A 21,013-nucleotide genomic window follows, 5' to 3' on the forward strand; every position below is an offset into this window, starting at 1 on the left:
ACCTAGGAAAAGAACAGAACTACCAAAATGAAAACAAGCTCTCACAATTAAATGTGTTTTTCATTTCTTACAAAAAAATATTCTGTTCTCTTTACTTATTCTTGATCTTGCATTAATGACTGGTTAGCACGGATAGCTTATGATATTGCTGTGGGGGCTGAGCACTGTTTTCCCCCCAGCATTGAAAAGAGCATTATCTGGGGAATGGAATGCCAGCTCAGTGGGACATTAGTACTTAGCTCTGTTTCCTTTGAGAGAAATCAGTTATGAATAATGATTCCTACCACACTTTCTGTTAAAAAATAGAATTTTTATTATAAGAATAATATAATTTCCAATGCCTGGAGTAATTTTGTTGCCTTGAGGCTTGTTGCTACCCCTGAAGTACATTGAGTTATTAAGTTATATGTTGGATTTAGTATCCATAGGAGGGTATTTATATTCATTTCAGAAATGCATTTTCTTGGTATTCAGCTTGGTGTTCAGCTTTCTTGGTGATGAACCTGCAGCTCATTGTCTTTAGTTAGTTATTTTTTTCAGCAAATCAGTTTTTTGGTACTTCAGATGAGCTTGTGAGGGTGGTAACTAAATGAACAACATTTTTGTTCTTGAAAATAACATCAAATTTGAATGCTTCTATTAAACAAGGACTATACAGTGCAACATACTATCAGGAAGCCAACATAAAATATACTTCAGTTTTAAAAAAAAATCTCTATCTCTTGTCAGCTAATCTCAATAGTGAGGCCTTGAGAAGATTTTCTCTGTAATGCATTAATAGTCACTCAAAAGTGGTTTGGTGGAGACTAATTATTGTTGAAATTCAAGAAAAGATAGACTTGTACTTGCTTTGTATCTATAAACAAATACAAACAAGTATTTGCTCATAACTTTACAGTATCTCACTTATTTGCTCTATATGTTCTTTATATTTCAGCTGACAGGAAAATTATACAACAGATCATATATTGCTTTCTGATAAAACAGTATTTTAAGAGGCTTATTGAAAATATTTCATTTTTTTCCCTTTAGGTGCTTTAAGGTGTATTCTAAGTGTCATGGAAATAAAGAAGAGACTTCAATTTATTTAATTTAATTCTCTTTAAATGGGAAAACGCTAGCTCTTCCTATTGGTTTTCTTATTTTCTGCTTACAGGTGACTTATGGAATGTTCTTCTCATGGTCTCAGCATCCATTAAAATATAGCTAAATCAAGACCATGATGCTTTTTATTATGAGTCTACTATTACACACATTATTGACTATGCTCAATAAGGTTAATCATGGCAAACGCTATGCCACTTGCTGCCACTTCCTGAGCTGCTTAGTCTTCAGGGGTGGACACTACCACATGATTTTTTTTTTTTCTGGAATAGTAAACTCATATTACTTTAATTTTTTTTTTAAAAAAGATGTTTTACTTTCATAACGTTGCAAGAAACTGCCTAGAGAGAGATGCTGGGTAGGTGGTTTACATGTATGGACTTCTGAAATCTGTTTATTTCTTCAAATTTACCAGTGTAAGTAACTAATTAAAACAATCCAGTTGTGCAGTTTGTTATATTTTATCAACAATTGCTTTCCACTTCCTTATGATCATTAGACCCGGATCATTTACGCTTGTCTTAAAAACACTACAGGCTTTATGGGGCAACGACTATCTTTTTACCCTGAAGTCTAACAAAATGGGAGACTAATCCTCATTAGGTCAGTAAGATGCTGGTAAAATATTAGAACAAATTGCTTTTAATCTGGCAGATGGTAATCTCTGAGAGTTTCAGGCTTTGTTAAAGGGTCACAGGGTGATTAGTTATGTTTGTGTATAAATAATCTGTATAAATTCACCATGTTAAAAGAATGTTTTAAAATATTTGTACGTTCACACATCTAGATTGATTTTGACTTGTCATTTATCAGGGTCTTTTCTGCACTGGTGATAGAGACTTTTCTTGTCAAAACAGAGAGGAAAAGAATCTATTTTCATAGCATGTAACTATCAAACGAGGAATCAAAGAAATACCATATGAAAATATTTAAGTAAGATAAATATAGAGGTAATTATTAAAAAAAACCCAGACAACAACAACAAAAATCTTAATTTTCTGTATGTCAGGACTCACAGTGAGTCTTTTTGGCTACAAAAGATACCACAAACATACCAAAATGACTGAAAAATGTTAAAATGGTTTCTAATGAATTATCAGGGTGTTCAGGTACCTAAATAGTTTTCTACACCTGCAGGAGGAAGGTTATGGCTAATAAAGCTGTTTTTTAAAGGTGCAGTAGAAGTTTCCATCACGAGGTTAAAATATCAGTGCAGGAAACAGCTTCCTCAAGAACGGGCAGAACAGTCAAGAACAGATTCCCACAGGAATTAAGAGTTGCCACAGTTCTCAACGCTTTTATTTCCCAAAGTTAGATCACACCTCTTTAGCCTTGTTTTTGTTAATGCAAACACACAGCCCATAGTACATATGTAGACAGTACACATAATTTTACTAAAATAACACAATAGCTTTGTGCCTGCAATTCTCCCATGAGGAGTGGACAAAAGAGAAAACACCGCACCCAACAAAGGAAATCAATCATATAACATGTACAGGTGTCTAAAATGAAATTAAGATAATATTTGCTCATATAATTCTGTTGGTTTTGACAGAACAGGAAAATTAATATGTAAAATTGTAATTTACATATTATGCAATAGTTTAGAGATGTGCGTTGATCCAGTCTGGCTGAATGAAAAGCTTTGTGAAAATTTCTCTCTGATTCCATGAGTTGGATAATAAATTGCATGGGGAGAGAATTACAGTCTTCTAAGATGGACTGTAATAATGAATAGTCCATGGTAAATACCATGTTTGAAAATATGCACGTGTTGCAAAGGTGAGGAAGGTTTGGTATAGCTTGAGAAGATAATGCTGACTCTGTTATTTTTAGTCTGAGTTGTTACAACATTCCTCTATTTTAGTTGCTTGCGCTCATGGTAATGACAATATAAGTAATATGAATTGGTTTTTTGCTTAAGCTGTCTTTTCTCTCAAAGGTAGATAAATTACTAAGGCTTTGGTTAAAAGCAAAACACCAACATGTACAATATTCTGCAAGGCCATAGCTTTTTATTTCTTTGTAGTTTACATTTTTTGGGTAGTATATGCATCTATCACTTTGTGTTGGCCTGGAGATTCCTCTTTTTTTTCCCTTTTCATTTTCTAATATGCAAGGAAAAAAATGTTACAGCTCAGAATAGGCTTCTTGCATGGTATTAAAGTTAAATGCAAAAAATCCTAGGCATTAAAAAAAAATATATTTTTAGATTGCTAGGTGGACAATAAAAATTCTACTGTGTGGAAGATTCTTACATTAAAAAAGCAAATGGACATTTGCAGTGCCAGCAAAGGATTTTTTTCATGCCGTGGCAGACTATTTTTAACACTTGTTCAGCTGATATCTTTAATGCATTCCTGCATCAACTTGTGGCTCTGAAATATTTTCCCTAGAAATATCCACTATTTCTGTAGCAGTTTTAAAGAGCTGTATTCAAAAATGAAATAGAGTTTAGATGTGGCACTTCTGTTTGTTACTGTTATCTTTAAAAATCGGTTCCTAAGCCAGTATATGGCACAAAGGGTAAAGTACGTGTGTGCTGAGTTACGTACATGTATGCTAACCATGTGCTTAGAAAGCACACTGTCCTTAAAACTACCATCTGTTTTGAGATTTTTGCTGCATCTTATTTCTGCTTTTTTCGTATGGAGGTACTGTAACCAAAAGGGGACTTGTTGAACCGTTCCTTTGACAAGAAAGAATAGTATGTCTGGGAACTAAGAAGAACTTCAAATTTTGTAGTAGCTTTCTTGCCAGTGGAGCAATTATAATTTTCTCCTGTGGACAAAATGATTAACTGGAAATTGCAGTCAGCTTTTAAACTTCTCTACTATAAGCAGTTCCATGGAGAAGTTATTTATAATAAAGAGCTAAGCGTGTGTGTAAATGTTTGCAAAAGATGAGCCTAAGATCATTTGTCTCTGAATGTACTTGTTGCTTTCAAACTAATTTGTCTAATGAAGACCCAAACTTTAATTTATGCATATATATTGTTTTGTTCTGTAAGGTAGTATGAATAATATTTTTTTAGCATTCTTGTTTGACACTAGTTTTCTTCTCTTGCTTATGCAACAGGCACCAATTGAACATGAGGAAATAAAAACTGAATCTCAAGTCCTGCCAAGTTTTCACCAAGCAAGCCTGTTAACATTCTGCATTATCTAGGAATGTTAAAATATAATAAGTTAATAGTGCTTCTATTTGCTTGCAGAGTTGTTAAGATAGGTAGTTCATATTTTAAACTGATAAAACTGGGAAGGAAATGAAATAGTTCTTGAAAACATTTTGGTACTTCATAAATCCCAAGTATACCTTTATTTTTCTCTCTTTCCCTTTTGTGTCTCTTTTTCATTCCTTTTCTTATGGGGATTGATTTTTCAGCTGCTGGATATGAAGAATTTTGCTTTTATTAAGTAGCATGCTGATTAGGGCAATGGACTCATAAGACATTCATCTATATTCATATATTAGTGCCCATCATTCTATGCCTTTCATTCAAACTGTTTTTAAAATTTAAATATTTAAACTTAGATATGTTTGTGGGATTTCTTTATGTTTAGGGGCAGTAATGACTTATTTGCTTTAAAGGATCATAGATCTCTTGATAAAAATTTCTGATGTATGTTTCTTCTTACATTTTACAATTCCTTCTTACAAGTACAATTTGTAGAAGAAACCGACCAGATCTTTGATAAGAAATCTCTATAAATATTATTATTTGGCGTTAATCATTGGAGGTCCTTTGCCTATTACTGTATTTATTTTTGGAAATCCAGTTAACTGTTGAGGAAATATTTGGCTTAAGATAAAACTGATACAACATTCTAGGTGCTTCACGAAATGCATGGATGATGAAAGAATAATTGCATATAATAAATATTGTACTGACTTACCTGTCAGGGAGCAGAAAAGCATTTTAAAAAATCATTGTACATTCACCTCTTAACACTGATTTTTTTTTTTTTTTTTTTTCCCTTTTCCCTCAAAAGACACCAGTAGTTCAGAAAGAGTCTCAAGCAGCGGAAAATGAATCTTGGCCTAAAGATGAGCTGTTAACATATAATAAGCAGGTAAGCAGGTTTAGTACTATTGTGAGATAATATTAGTTTTCCCATTCTTAAAGTTTTGATGCTTTAGAGCATACAGAGGTATGCAAGCTGTTTCCCACCTGCCCTTTAAAAGATTTTCTATAAAACAGGTCTTCATACTGGTCTTGCAGCTTAAGGTTAGAGGAAAAAACAAATTAAGGTTCATTCGGTCAGATGTTGGGTTAGGCTTTTCTTTATGAGATTGGAAAGAAGATTACAAATGAAACAATGTATAAATAGAATCCTAATCTAGATTTAACAAGTGGATGCCTTCCTGGAAAATGGCATAATGCTCAATATCCTTTTGGTTTTGCCATATTTCAAACATGTCAAAAACTGTCATTAAGATATCAACTCTATAAAGCTTAGTTTTTTAGTAGAGAGCACGTATCAAGTTTATAGAGACAGTACCACACAGAACAAATTTGTTGCTAAAACCAAATAATGTCTTTTCACATTTGTTGTCATTTTCTAGTGTTTTGGTATTTCAATGTTATAACCAGATACTAAAATAAAACACTAACCTGGTTCCTTCTGCAGCCTCGATGTAAATGATTACTTTGCCTTAAAGTTATTATATATGCTTGTTGTGAAACATAATAACACTATTTATTATGTTTAAAATGGTATAATAAGAAGGGCAACTAAGAATGGGATGCATTTCCAGTGGGCACTGTTAGGTGCAGATATACCAGATAGCCTTGGCCTAAACTTAAATAAAGGAGTTGAACACAAATTTGGATGGGAAGACAGATACAGGTGTTGAAAAGGGGATAAAGGGACCAAAATGAAAAGAGGATGAAAGACACACATGTTGGATGCTTGTTGATGGCCCAATATTTGCAAGTATGTTGTTTCAAGGTCTAGTCATCATAAGGCAGAGGTCTAGTCAAAATGAGAAACCTTCTGAATGTCTAAGGGCCTTGCTTCAACTGCTCCTTCAGCTCCTCCCACTGACTGTAGTTTGGCTCTGATTATGTCTTTTCAAGCTGCATGGAGTAAGGGATAGAGAGAAGTAGGTATGTACCCAGAATTCCAGAGCATTTGCAACCAACTTTCCTGATCAATTTTATGATAGCCAAGAACCAAAGATGCACGCAGCTTATGCTCAAGAGCTAAGGGACAGGAGAGTTGTGGAAGTGAGTCACAGGGAGACGACAGAAACTCCCCATCAGTCCTGGCACTGCTTTCTGCAATGGGGCTGCAGTGGACATGAAGTAAAGCCCTATATGACCTGGTGATTCTGGCCTGAGCAGTTCCGGCTGGCAGGCATTCTTCAACAGCTACGGAGTCATATTTCCTAGCAACTTTTTGTGGTAGCAAAATTATTTTTGTTAGATGGGTTAGAGTTCTTCTGTTGAAGATGATGGATGAAAATGAAATTATGTTACTTTTTAAAAATTCTGCTAAATTAGAAAAAAATATTGTGTTTTGAAATTTTCCTTACAATATTTGTCTGTCTGTAGGTCAGAAATATTTCTAAACCATCAGTAACTGAAATTTTACATGCCATCTGTACTTGGCTATATTGTTTTATATAATTAATATTAATAATGATGTTTGGAGGTAGTTTTAAGAGTATACTCTGCAACAACAGTTGATCTGTTGGTTATTAAACTAAATGTACTGAATGATGTGTAAACAAAACACAGTAAAATGTCACTGATGGTAATTTTGATAATATTCAAGAATATAGTAAGATTATGTATTATTTCTAAATTATATACTATTTGCCAACAGAACAGTTTCCCAGTTATTTAAACAGTACTGGGGTACTGTGATGATGTTTTTAGACAGTATTATTTTGGCCAGCATGCCACTTCTGTAATGCACTGGTGGTATTGTTGCCACAATACTCATCAGTGCGTGTTCAGTGATCTTACAACATAAAGTAGTTTGCAAGATTGGCACCTGAATAGTTAACATACATTTGGTTCTATTTAACGCAAGTACTATGTAATTTAAATATATTATTTAACCTGAAAGTGTATGCTTTCACTTTTACATGCGGAAAAAATAATGGAGACAGAATTTTAGAAAAAGAAAGAGAAATGTTTTTAACAACCCATATGTATTAGCTAAATGTTCTATCACATCCTTAGCAGGACTATTTCTATACAGAGTAACAGTGATGTACTGTATATTAGTATTTCTATGGAATACTATTCATTGGCATGTTTTTGTGACATCTTATTTTTGAAATTATTTTGCTTTGCTTCGTGGGCTGCAGAGCCCATGCGATTTCAAGATAAATGGATTGATTGTGCAGATGAACTTGCAAATTTGGTTAAACACAAAGCAATCAGATGAAAAAATGCAGATATTTGCTTTAGATTTTGTAATTTTATGTTGCATCTGTAACTGAATTACATAAATATTTTGATTAAAAAGTGTGTTTTCTGGTATTTCTACAAAGAAAATGAAATAAAATGTGAGATTATATACATTTAAAGTGTCCATCTACTAGTAAGTATGTTGGCTCATGTTCTCTGATTTTAGGCTTAAAGAAACTCCCCTCTACTTAGTATAGTCTCCATAATTCATTAGCAAGAGTGTGTTGAAGTCCCCCTTCATGATCTGTTTCACGTGAAAGAGGAGATCACTAAACTTTGGCTTATGATTTTAAAATAAGAGCAGTTATAATTTTAGTTTTGGAGGTTTTCATTAGCCATATTGGTGTCTAAGACATTGACAAATGTTGTTGAGTATTTTCTGTTACTTTGGATATCGCTTACATGGCATTTTTTTCTAAATTATTTGAGTATTTTGACATTCCAAAAGCTGGTAATGGCAACACATCCAATCAGGTTACTTTTTTTCTTTAAATTGGATGAGAGATCATGACAGAAGCATTTACCTGACGTTCAAAAGCAGACATAGTAGTCTTATATTTGGCTCATTTTAATGATACATTTTTAGGTAGACATGTTACTTTCAAACTTTTCTGTATTCCTTATTTTTGTTAGCTTGTTTTCTCTATGTAACACTTTGACTTCCAGCTTCTCTGGTAAATATCAAATATCTGTCTGTGGTCCTTCATGTTTTTTCATGTATATGCTGATATAAACAGTAGTATTGGTTTCAATATGAAACCATTTTAATTTTGAATAAGCCTTTTCACAAGGTAGTGACTCATTTAGGTATCTTCTACAGTTCTCAGTATCTTTTACTTGGTGATTAATATACTTGTTTATGAACTATAAACTTCCATAATTTTTTCATGCAGTGATTTCTTCTAAGAATTTAAATACTGCTGAAATTATCAGTAGACATAGACTTTGTGCCCAGTTATGTTCTGGGATAAATAAAGCATGTGAGTGGAAAAGAGGAGTCAGTTGCTATGCTTTTGTGATTCGTTTAACCAGATGTGTGACTGAAAATCTTAATTAGAAAGGCATTTGGTGACAACAGTTGTATTCTTTGAGTTCCTATAAACTAAGCTAGCCAGCCTTACAGAAGTAATTATCACGGTGTATCAGGAAGAGTTGGGCAAAAAAGTGGAGTTAACTTTTCATATTGAGAGAGTTTTTTTCAAGACAAAGCACTTCAAAATTAATTTTTCCCACTGTGTTGTTCTGTTTGTGTCTTTGTTATGCTATGATTATACTTCTTTATTTTCTTGAACCTGCTTTGCTGTGTTATGTATGCAAGATCTTCAGTGGTGTTCCGAAGAATCCTTTTTATTGATGGCACTTCTAGTCTGCTTTAGGAAGGCATTTAACAGTTTGCAGGAAACAGAATTGTGGAATGGTTGAGGTCAGAAGGGACCTCTGGAGGTCATAGAAATATGGAAAAAGCAGCACAAGGGTATAGATTTTAAAGCTGAGTTTTATGAAACAGATGCAGACACTTTGGCAATAGTGATGACTTCAGTAGTTCCTTTTCCTTGCTGTTTGCTCTTGCTTCTGGATTACAGTGAGCTGCCTCTGAACAAATTTATGTGTAGGGACTCTCTACAAAGGGAATCAGAGATCTACATCAATTTCTACCCTCCCTCCAGACTTTTTTTTTACTTTTTTTTTTTTCCAACATGAATCAGTTATCTGATCTATTTTTCAGTGTGAAAAACAATTTTGGGCATAACTAAGCAGGTGATGCTCTAATAAATAGGAATGAGCAGCTGTGGGTGGACACAGTAGGAATTCCTTACATCTGTATTTCTGCTGAGGTTTCTGTATTTAATAAAAATAACCTTGAAGAAATTTTCCTGAAAATGTTGTCCTTTAGACTATGTGTATGTGCTTTAACTTGCTTAAAAATGTAATACAAATTTTAGATGTGTTCATGCTCGTCTAAGTTTAATTGTTCTACATAGTAGTATTATGATTTTGATGCTCTTTTGATTATTCTCTCTGTAATATGTTGAAATACACTTGTCTTATACACTATTCAGAAATGCAATTTAGGTAGGGCCCATTGGAAATTTCGATTTATCATGCTTTTCTGCTTATTCCATATCCTGAATAGCTGTGGGTATGGCTGTAATCTGTGTAGTGACAGCAGTTCTAAACTACTCTAGTTGAATTGAATTGTTTTCTGATGGTGAGAGTTGCTTGTGTGCCATTGCTTCTTGTCCTACTCCAAAGTGGGTGTGTAAATATCCATATAACCTATCAGTTTATAACACTGTGTTTATCTTCTGTTCATGAATGTTTTAGGCTCCATCCTTGGATGTGCTACAGGTGGAAGGAAAAGCAATATTGAAAATTAAACCAGATGAAGTTCAGAAGCCTCTACAAGAGGGGCATGACTTGCAACAAACTTTTCCTCCTCAGGCTTCAAATGTCAAGTAATTCTTTAATCTCATTGTATTATTATAAGAAAAATACTGAAAATATATTAAGTTATTAGTGCATAGCATGATAGATAAGTTTGGAGAAGAAACAATCTCATCCCCCCAAATTTGGATCTGAACACTTGCCATTTCTGATCTAAATCATCAAGTTTAGTTTGGTATCTCTAGTTTAATCTGCTATTCATCTCCTTGAAATAGTTCTGATTTACGGTTTTTAAAATCCAGAGGGCCTATTCAGTCCTGCTGTATGCAGATGAAACTTCTCTTGACTGCAGCAGTAAGTGAAGTTGCTTATGTGGGGGTTGAATTTGTCCATACAATTCCAAGCATAATCTAATCAAAATAATTAAAAACAAACAATGGAAAATACCACAAATTTAATATAAGCAATGCCAGCTGTAAGTCATCATCTTTAAATAGAGGAGATGTATTAAAAATTCATTAACTTGCATTTGTATTACAGTCAGTGCTTGTCTGAAATTCAGGAGATTTTACATGGAGAGCTGTAATTTAAGAACAACTGCTTATTACCTTGCTCTTGTCATAGGTTGTATCTGTCCTGTCATTCTGTAGTAGGAGTGCAGATTACAAAAGTAGTACAGACCGTGTCCTAATTTAACTGATCCTGTCCATCCCGTGTCAAGTGAGACCCTTCAGTTTTATGGTCTTCACTGCTAATAAGATCTTTATAGATAGCTTTGTTTAGATGTACCATAGGTTGCTTCTTCACTTCTCTATTGGGAAAAGGGGTAAAAAAAAGAAGGAGCTTTAATTATTAGCTTTTGTTGTTCTTAGGGTCCTGAAAGGTCTATTGGATACAGAAGAGAGCCTTTTTATGGCAGGCCTGAAGTTTGTAAATGGATAATACTTTCAATTAAGTAGCTGAGAATAGTCATGGGAAAAGAATGTTTAAGTTTATGAAACAGTCAAATTGGCATTTAAGTGACCCTTTGCGTGCCATTGCTTATCTGCATTGCTTAAAGATCATTTGGTTAGCAAGATTATATATTAAAACAAATAGTGTCAACAGACAATGAGTGTTTTACCTTCAATAAATACTTACTGTCAGATTATCAATGGTGCAGAAACTGCACGATTTTCTAAAAAACCTGTATTTAGTGCATTAAGTGAAGGTAATGTAGGCCACACACATAGTATTGTATTTTCATGTCCTCTTTTTTCAAAGAATGATAAATAGTCTCTTTTAGGAGAGTGTGTGTTGTAAAAACATTCACCTTTACCTGCAGCATGCCCCAAATATTTCAGTTTACATTGGTAAAGCATTCAGTTAGTTTATTCAATGAAATGATAAACTTCTATACAAGAGCAGTAATGACAATGCAATTAAAATAATATTCAAATTGTTTTTATTTATTTAAATTAAATGACAAAACTTAGAGAAAAAGCTCCTAAAGAACTTTAAAATTATTTTGCTTACCATTGTTTACAGAAATCACTCCAAATGTTGTAAGTTTAAAGTTAAACTGTTTGCCTTTTTATTTCTATTTTTATTTTTTAATTGTGTGGTAATTGCATTGCAGAGAAAGTGAATTGTGTTAGAGCATCCTGAGGTAAACTACTATAATCGTTTATGAAGATTACATTATCTCTATGGAGTTAAGAAAGTAGTGTAAAATATTTCTTTCTAATTTTAAATTAATATGATCTACTTATTAAAGCACTGATCTCTGATTTCACACTCCAAAGTAGTTGCTTATTTCCATTTATGCTTTAAAAGTATTCAATTATTTTTTTTAAAAAAATCCTTTGCGTTAAGTGGGGTTGCTGTAAGCATGCCTTAATTCCTAATCAGGCTCCTGTATTGTGTGATTGAGCTGCTTTTCAAACCAGATATTTCATTTTTGTGTTTAACTTCCACATTTTATTTCATAGCCTTGACCCTGTTTTCATTCAGGCAAAAATGCCACTAATTTCAGTAGAGACTTCAGATTGTAAGATCTGGTGAAACTGTCTTGTTGAAGTATAAAATAACTAGGCTCTTTTCTATGTGTTAAAGTTGTATGGCTTGAAAAAAACTACCTTGAGCAGTTTTAATTAAAATATAAAAAGACTTTTATTGTTACCCTTTCCTGTTGGGTTCTCATGTGCCTATAAACTTAGGGACTCAAGCTATATTAATGTAATGGGGATATGTCTGGTATATACTTGATGTGATGATTTTGTGATTGTGAGTCAAATTTCTGCTATATTACACTGATTTTTGAGGGTTTTTTTCTTTACATGTGTGATTTTTATCTTTTTTGCCGTCATTATTTTTCAGAAAACATAAGAAAATATAAAATACTGTTTTTGTAACTTAAATACGTATTGCATGATAAATCAATCTTGTGTTTTTCCTTACTTCATTTTGTAGTTCTTGTTGATTTCCCCTTTCTAATATCTGTTTATAACACAAGGGGTAGTTCTCAGTAAAACAAGAAAACATTCTGTTGAAACTGTCATTGTCTCAGGAGAACCTCAGAAAAATAGTTAAAACTGAAATCTATTCAGTGTAATTTCAAAGTGGAATTTTAACCATTTTCATTTGGGATTTTGTCTTTAAATCATGAAGGCACTTATGAAATTTAATTCAAAGTATGTTTAGGGAGCCTTTTCTGAGTTTTTTACTTCTCAGCCGTTTTCCATACACTGTTCTTCACATTGTAACTGTCTGCAAGTTAGACATTTATTAACTTTGTAGCATTCATACAGTAGCCGGAGACTGTTTTTAGAATTTGATCCATGGCCTGTGGAAGTCAATAGACTTTCATCACCTTCAGTACAACTTAGGGTTAAATGGTAGAATTTTTTAGTTATTAACTTTTCGAAGATATTAAAAAACCCCATGTTTCCTATAAAATCAACAGCTGAATTGAAAAGCTAGGAAGAAGTTCAAGTGGTATATCATAAAATTAATTCAAAGTTTTAAGGTTATTTACAAGCTATTCTGTCATGGAAGAGAATTTGCAGATGAATGTATGTGTAACATTTTAACATAACATTTATTCCCGTACCCCATTTAAGCTGTAAATATGCATGACTTGGTTTAAGTTTTCAGTGCAGCAAGTGAAAGCTCTACCCAAGTTAGGAAAGTAAAATTGTGATTACTGCACTTTTTTACTTTAAGATTATTATCACCATTTTAGCTTTACCTGGTTTTCTTTTCCATATAATATGATCTCTACTTTTAGTAGAAATTCCTAGGTGCTTTATGCCGGGTATTTATGTTAGCAATTTCTATCCTATGGTCTGATGTATGTCATGATGTAGCATGCGATAAACTATGTACTTTAGAATATAGAGAATGGATATTAAAATCCTTGATTTCTTTGTTTTCCTTTCTAGAGGTCGGCATTATCCAGGCATTCATCGTCTATGTACTGCTTTTCCTAGTTTTATATTGCCTCCTTATTTACAACTGGCTTCTAGAGTTTATCATACTTTAGACATAAGAGGTCACAATATCTTATTTACAGCAGAGGATGCAAACAATAAGGAGGAAGAACCAATGAGTTCCAAATATGTTTATTTGAAAGAGCAAGCTGAAAAGAAAAGGTATGAATTTACTTATTTTCAAAGTTACTATGATTTAATTAATTTTGTAAGTTAAGGCATTGTATGTTTAGAAATAACTTTCATGGTGTTTCAGTATTTAGTAGTTTCAAAGAAGCGGCAAAGAAAAAGATTTGAAAAAAATTGCCTTATTTGGTAGATGTATTTTAAAATAATTAGAGTAAGGGTACTAAAAGGCTTGTATATTGCTTAGAATGTATTTTTTTGTTAATTTTTAAAATAAATTGCATTTTGTAGACATATTTTAAGCTATATGTCACAATTTAGGTTATAAACATATGAATTTTTATACTTCATTCTACTCACATGAGAGGTCCCATTGAAATAACAAGAAATACTGAGCAAATAGAGTAGGCTTTCTGTGAATGTAAAATTCTGCAGTAGTAAAAGGTTTAAAGTGCACACCCACTAGCCCTTTATCACAGAGACAATCTTACCTCAATCCTGATTCTACAAGCGCTTAGGAACAAGCATAACTTTAAGTAATTGAGCGTAGTTCTGTTGAGCTCAACACATGCATGAAGTTGAGCACATACAAAACTAGGACCTAGATAAACTTGTAGTCAAAAGTATTCATTGCATATGTAAAAGGTAGTCATGTGATAACTGCAGGATCCTGCATCTTTAATGAATGAGGAGCTGAAGTAGAACAAAATAGATAATAGTTAATTTTTCCAAGGTTGATGCAGCATGTAAAAGGGATCTATAAAAAAATTTGTTCTACAAGAAGTAGTGAGGAATTGTAAATGGATTTTGGAATAAGCCTACTCAGTTTTATCATGTTATTATAATACCAATTTTTATATTTGATGGTGATGAATTCCTAAATCTTTGGTTGTTTCACTTGCTTCTTTTGGACATTTTTTTTGCACTAAAATAATGTGCGTATGAATGAATACGAAGCATATTCTTTTTTAATTGCTGCTTATTTTGGATACATTTTTGCTTTTTTGTGCCTTTCTAGTTTATATAGTAATGTCAAAAAATTCAGAATTGGAACCTTAATACTCTCAAGTATTTCCTGAGGGTTTTTCAGATTGGCGGTTTGCTACTTATGGTTTGTGTGTATCACCAGCTCCAGAAATATAAAATTATTGCTTATAAAGGTTGTAGTGATCTAAAGAGTGGTAAATAAGGATAAGGCTGGTTCAGTTTTACAGGGCAATTTGTGTAGCTTGTTAACTTGGGCTCACTTGAAAAACATGCTTTTTAGTGCAGCCAAATGCAAGGTCATAAGGATAAGAATAGGGAATTAGGGTCATCCTTTGTAGGAGGGGAGGTTGTATCCTGAAAAGCAGTAACTCTGAAAGGAGCTTTACAGTCTTGAAAGATAAGCAACAGAAGATGGCTGTGTAGTACTCTCTGAACTTTAAATTAAACATGCTTACCTTAAAATAAAGGAGGTGAGACATTAGCAATAATATAGAAAAAACTTTCTGGGATTAGAAATATTATACAGAGCTTTTCTGTTCCAGGTAAGTGCTCTAACAACTGAGACAGTCATGTCACCACTTGCTCTCTCTCTCTTGGCTGCATGACTTTTGCATTCTTTTCTGCTCAACAGCACAACTTCCTGTACCCAAAATGGTCAAAGAATCTAATGGTGAGAGAGGTTTGAATCTTCAGATAAGGAACGAATTCTCATTTCCTGGCTCTGTGCTTCAATAATGAATTACCATAAAGAGGTGGAAATCACCACTCTGCCTTTTTTCCTGTCCTATAAAAGAAAAAAATAAATTACCTTGCCCTTCCCTGAAAGAATGGATGCATCCACCCTTAGAATAAGGCTTCATGTTCTCGATTTGAAATGGAGGGAAATTTTTGCCTGCAGTCCTGGAAAAATCTAAGTTCCAGAGAGTGGCAGCAGATTTCCCGTTGGCTAAATCTGTGATTCTTCTTCCTTATAAAGGTTTGTGGGAATGTTGTGCACTTAATGCACTTAAGACAGCGTTCCAAATACCATTCTAGGGGAGCAAGCAGAAGTGTAAATTCCTGTCTTTTTCTTGAATACCAGTTCTCTATTAAGACATTTTAAAAGATCATTATGTTGGTTTTACACAAGAGATACAGAGTTGGTTTGAGTATGCTATTTGCATGGTATTGTTTCTGATGCAAGAGGATTTGCTAAATGAAAACGTAACAGACCCAGTAGTTGAGGTTTCAGTCTAGTCAAATCGAGAGTAGCTATAACATTTCAATGTATAGCAATGAAAGCAGCAGCTTCTGAAATTATGCATTACTTAGAGCCTTTAAATCACAACTAGATTTCTTTCTGAGGTATATCCTGAGTTTCACCCAGCAAATTGTGAGCTTGATGCGGGAATACTGATGCAATTTTATTATTTGTATTATTTAGAAGGTTAGGTTGGGTAATCATGATGCTTATCTCTGACCTTAAAATATGAATCCATAAATTGCTTTATGAAAGTTTTTAGTCATTGAATTCTTTTGATGTAGTCACGATTACCCTAACCATCAAGGATGCATTATTTCAGGGTACAGGATTAGACCCTGATGTTTCCCTTTGGTTTTTGTGAGCTTCTGCTTCCGTCAGGAATTTGGGTAGCATATCAATATCATTTATGGCCATAATTGGAGTGTTTGCTTTTGATTCAGCAGCATTTTCTGTTTGTTGCGTACATACAGACAGAGAATATAAGGACTCAATACGAATAAGGACACTGATCAGCATCGTAAGTAGGGGTTTCAGCATACCAGTAGCTCAGCCATTAACTATTTTGCAGGTCATGGTGGAAGAGGATTTAAGGAAATTCTGAGAGAATAAATTGTTAGTTGTAGTGAGATTTTATCATATGTGAGAGGCAGCATAAGGGTTGGCAAAAAGATGTTCAAAAAGGAGAAAACCACAACCGTAGGAAGTCAGTGATAGAGTCAGAAGTCACAAAAATAGAAGTTGTTATTGCTTTACTCATCTAGAGATGACAAAAAAGGAAAGGCTGCGAAAGCTTTGAAAGCAGAGGACCATCTTATATTTGAATGAGCTTCTCTTTTTCTATTACTTCAAAGAATGGGATAACGTTCAAAGCAAGCAACTGTGATCTTTGCAGTAGCGCTTTGAATGAATGTGAACAGAACAAGGTGATGCTTGTCTAGGCTAAAGAAACGGATGCTGCAGCAAGCAAGATATGAAATTAGATACGAGACTTTAGCTTTGTAGAGAGATTAGAAAAAGACTTTAATCTTAGAATGTTGTGAATAATACCTGTGTTCTGAGTCTTTGTGAATGATGGAATGCTAGCCGTCATATTGAAGAAAGTAAGTAGTGGGGGGACGTGAAGTCTGAAAAGAGAAAAGGTTCATAAGATCCTTATTTTTCAGCCTTGTTGAGCTAGCACTGGCAGCTTGACATCCCTAAGAGGAAGATCATCTGATATTTTTGTTGGTGCAGAACAGAGTGATGAATCATGGTCTGATTCATTACCATGGAGAGGGAACCTGTACATGGTCTTTGACTAGAACATTACTAGCAATACAGTAGAAGAAGAGAAGAGAGTAGAGGACAGAACCCCTTGAAATACCCAAGAAGCTGAAGGAGTTAGAGTGGGGTGGAACTAGGAGAGAGGAATTGTAGAAGCTGTGGGAGGATGGGATTTGAAGAAGAGAATGGTTTCATTTTCAAGAAGTAGCCAACAGATTGAGGAAATTGAGGGTGAGTCTGAGCTTTATGAATCAGTAGAAATTTTTGGGAAGAAATTTTTACATAGAGAGCTACATTCCCCAAAGATTAAGAGAATTAAAGTTTAAAAAGAAGCCCATACCAAAATTCCTTGCTGAATTCATTTAATCTTCGCAATCTAGAAAACTAAATTCTTTGGAGCACTGCCATCTAGTGGCGTGCTCTACCATCATCTTCTGTTTTTCATTTTTAAAACTGGTTGCCTTTTGTGAGCCTTGAAGGTCGAAGGTATTATTTACCTGACACTAATTTAAGCTGTTCACATTTAATTACTGACCAATTCCCTGCATTAAGCTAATTTCACAAATGCAAATGAGCTATGTGGGGATAAGCGTGATTTCAGTGTAGTGGATAGTAAAATTCAAATTATTTTGTCAGTGGTTTAAATAGCAACAGATCTATCTTTATTTTTTTTGGTACTAGTTCTGAGTTCTTCCATGAAAGAATCTTGTTTGATTGCAACAAAGTCTGGAGAATCCTATAGTGGTAGGATTTTATGGTAGATCAGATCAAGAAAGCAATAATTTTCTTGCTTTTAAGTCTTGTCTTCTCTATGAAAAATATCCACAGGCTTAAAAATATATATAACTTTTCATTCACGTCTGCAAAAAACGTCTTGCAGAGCAGGGTGTATCAATTTATCAAGACGTAAACTTCCCAAGGTCAGCTACTACTCTCTCCTGGGACTGAGTGATTTATTTAATCAAATAGCAAAGGTACCGTGCTTCTGCTCTCCTGTTTAATCTTGGCATACTCTGCAGGCATCAGTTATCTGAGAGTTAAAAACCCTACTTTTTTAGACATGAACACAAGTATTAAGCTAAATATATTTTAATGAAGGTTATATATGGATAGTCAAACCTGTTCCTGGCAGGTATCCTACAAAATGTTAACAGGATTTGTAGCTTCATGTTGTTTCTTAAGATTTCTTCATGCAGGAATGCCTGCATCTCCCTAAGACATTCTGATTTTACAGTTTTTTACCAGCAGAGGGAAACAGAATTTTATTAGATCAGTAGTAGTATTACTTGGAGCTTTCCTCCATGTTTGCTTCTCTCTTCCAGAAATGGGAAGTCTGAATGTTGTTTTACATTAACTCACAGTTGACTACTTAGTATAAACTCCTTGAATTGAAAACTATTATGACAGAAGTGCCCTAAACAGGGACAGCTCCTTTTACATTGTTCATTTAAAATACTTTTAATTGCCAAATGCTAAGGAATATTTTGATTGTTTTATACCTTTTTGTATCTTGTATAACTTCACTTGACATTCCTTTTATACAGACACACATCTTGAAGAGTCAGACCTCCAAATACTTAGATGTAAAGAAAAACTAGTAAGGCCAAACACTTGTCAAAAGTTAGGTTTTCAGTTCTTGTTTTTCTTCTCTTTAAGAAATAGGTCTTTTGTCAAAGCTTCCACTTGAAGAAAGGAACATTCCAGAAAGAGTTCAAGAACTACTCCCAGATCTATAATCTTTCTGTCTGTGTAAGAACTGCAACTTCTGGACTAGTGCTACATTTTAAGGATTCCTTTTTAACGTCCAAATGTACTTCAGAAGTCATTTTGTTTGCTAAACGAAATGGCTAGTTCTCAGTTGTGTTGAGACACCCCCCGTTTACACAGTATTCTGATAATTTAACTAGGTCTTAAAATGGAAATACATTGCAATTAGCATAAATGAGGATCAAGTCGACTATAGCAAATATACATCTGACAGTGAAATTGCAAGTAACAGAAGTTGCACACTTTAGTTCCATGAATGCACAAAGAAACTTCATTATTAATTTAGTGTTTGCAGAAAAACTACCCCAAACCTGACTAACACCAGTAGATGTCAGTGTTGGCATATGCCAATGTGTTGAGAAAAGTCGTGTTTCATGTAATGTGCATTTTAATTTAGATACATATATGGATGCCTGAATATATGAAATCGAGTGTTGTTTCTTGTGCTTTTGTATATATATAATGTATATATAACGTAAGCATTCTGTGCTTGTAATTACTAGTACAGTAAAACTCTATAAGTGAGAACTTAAGTAATTCTTTACTATAAAACAAGCTACAAGAATAGCAAAAAAAAATGTAACTTTTACTCTGTTAAATAAAAATATTCGTTATAATTTTATTTATAAATCCTGTAAAATATCTGTTGAAGTGATAAATGTTAATAGTTGCTGCTACTGATCTCTAAAATAGTTTTACCAGGTTGGTAGTAGAAATAGATCCTTCAAATCTGAGTTTCACTTTAGAGGTGCCAGGAACAAAGGAAATAGAGTTAGAACAGTTGTTACAGGATTTAGATATATATACACACACACACACACACATATACATATATGCACATGCATATATAACCATACTTATGAATTACTGTATTGTGTAAAACTTCACTGGTTTTGGAAATTGAAACTGTAGTTAAATAGGAAATTGGGATGTATAATTACTTCAAACTACAACTTTCTAAAGTGAAAAATTCCTTCTGTGAGTTGTCATTTAACTGTGTCTGATACCACTGGAGTGGTGTAATTGCCATGCATGAAGTTATGCATGTAATGCATTTCATACTAATTTAGAGCTTTTTCTTGTGAATGCTATAATAAACACCATGGACCTGATCATGGAAGTTGTCTTAAAATTATTTGGTGTGTCACTACAAAAATTGCAAGGTTGGCATCAGGTTTCCGTTGTATTTTAAGTAATTTCAATCTTTAGAAAAAACAAGTTTTAGTCATCTTTTATTTGTAATTTGATTTTAAATTTATCTAATTTTCTTTCTTTAACAACGAAGCTATTTCTGTGGTGTTAATATATGAAATAATTAGCGTAATTTATTAATTTTTTTATGTTGCTCCAGAATTTATTATGAAGGAGTTCCTATTTCAGAGCAATTCCAGAATAATTGGACAGATGAGATTCACTTTCTTCCTCCTCATGCAGCAGAAAGTCTAACTGAATGCCAAAAAGTAGCTGAATATTGTCTTGAAAAGCCACAACTGCAACTGTTAGGAGAGAAAGTAAGAAATAGTTATAATAAATGTGTGCTGTATGTGCATAATCCTACAAATGAAGACACAAAATCCAGGGGGGAAAAAAGTGGGCTTTTTTATTTTTATTGTGTCATGCAACAAAAAAACAGAACACCTTGGAAATAAAGTTCTGCTGATTTTTTCAACATTTGAAAATATGGGATACAAAAATGTATATGGAGTGTTTCATCAATGGGGAGAGTTGTTCTGAAACGTCCTGTCTCAGTTCTTAATTCCTTCTCTGAAGTAATAAAATATGCTAATGTGCTAATTAATAAGAAACAAAAACACTAAAAGAGCAAACCAGGTAGTTCATTCAGGCTGTGGTGCACTATAGCTCTCAGGCTTTCATTGTATTTGGTGGGGTTGTTTTTGACAAAATCATGTTTAGCAGAAAATAGCATTTTATCACCTAATAGTTCATATTCAGTATAGACTGGGGTCGTATTAGTTGATAACTGAATTGTATTGGTTTTGAAGGTTTCCATTTATCCAGAAGCTTTAAAAATGTTTTGCGCTCCAGCTCCACCAAAATTCTCTGCTTCAATTTCATTAAAGGAAATTTTATTTCCTGCATATGAGGTAAATATTTTAAATGTATTTTTAGTATCTTTTGCAGAAATTTACGTCTTTTTCTAACATTGTATTTCTTAACTGTAATAGTTGTATTTTATGCTGCTATCTTATTAACACTTTGGTATATTGTAAGCATGGTATGTAA

General features: G+C 33.5%; 1 protein-coding gene across 1 annotated transcript in view; it reads left to right on the forward strand.

The window, feature by feature from the left end:
- The window catches only part of TTC6 (tetratricopeptide repeat domain 6), a 73,038-nt gene that overhangs the window by 13,843 nt on the left and 38,182 nt on the right, over positions 1-21,013 (forward strand). Inside the window, exons 5-9 of the mRNA XM_074586810.1 lie at positions 5,097-5,177; positions 9,854-9,984; positions 13,336-13,545; positions 20,121-20,280; positions 20,773-20,874. Coding sequence (XP_074442911.1) covers positions 5,097-5,177; positions 9,854-9,984; positions 13,336-13,545; positions 20,121-20,280; positions 20,773-20,874 — 684 coding nt within the window. The remainder of the gene's footprint in view (positions 1-5,096; positions 5,178-9,853; positions 9,985-13,335; positions 13,546-20,120; positions 20,281-20,772; positions 20,875-21,013) is intronic.

The sequence above is a fragment of the Larus michahellis genome, chromosome 4 (assembly GCF_964199755.1).
Source record: "Larus michahellis chromosome 4, bLarMic1.1, whole genome shotgun sequence".
In the NCBI taxonomy this organism is placed as follows: domain Eukaryota; kingdom Metazoa; phylum Chordata; class Aves; order Charadriiformes; family Laridae; genus Larus; species Larus michahellis.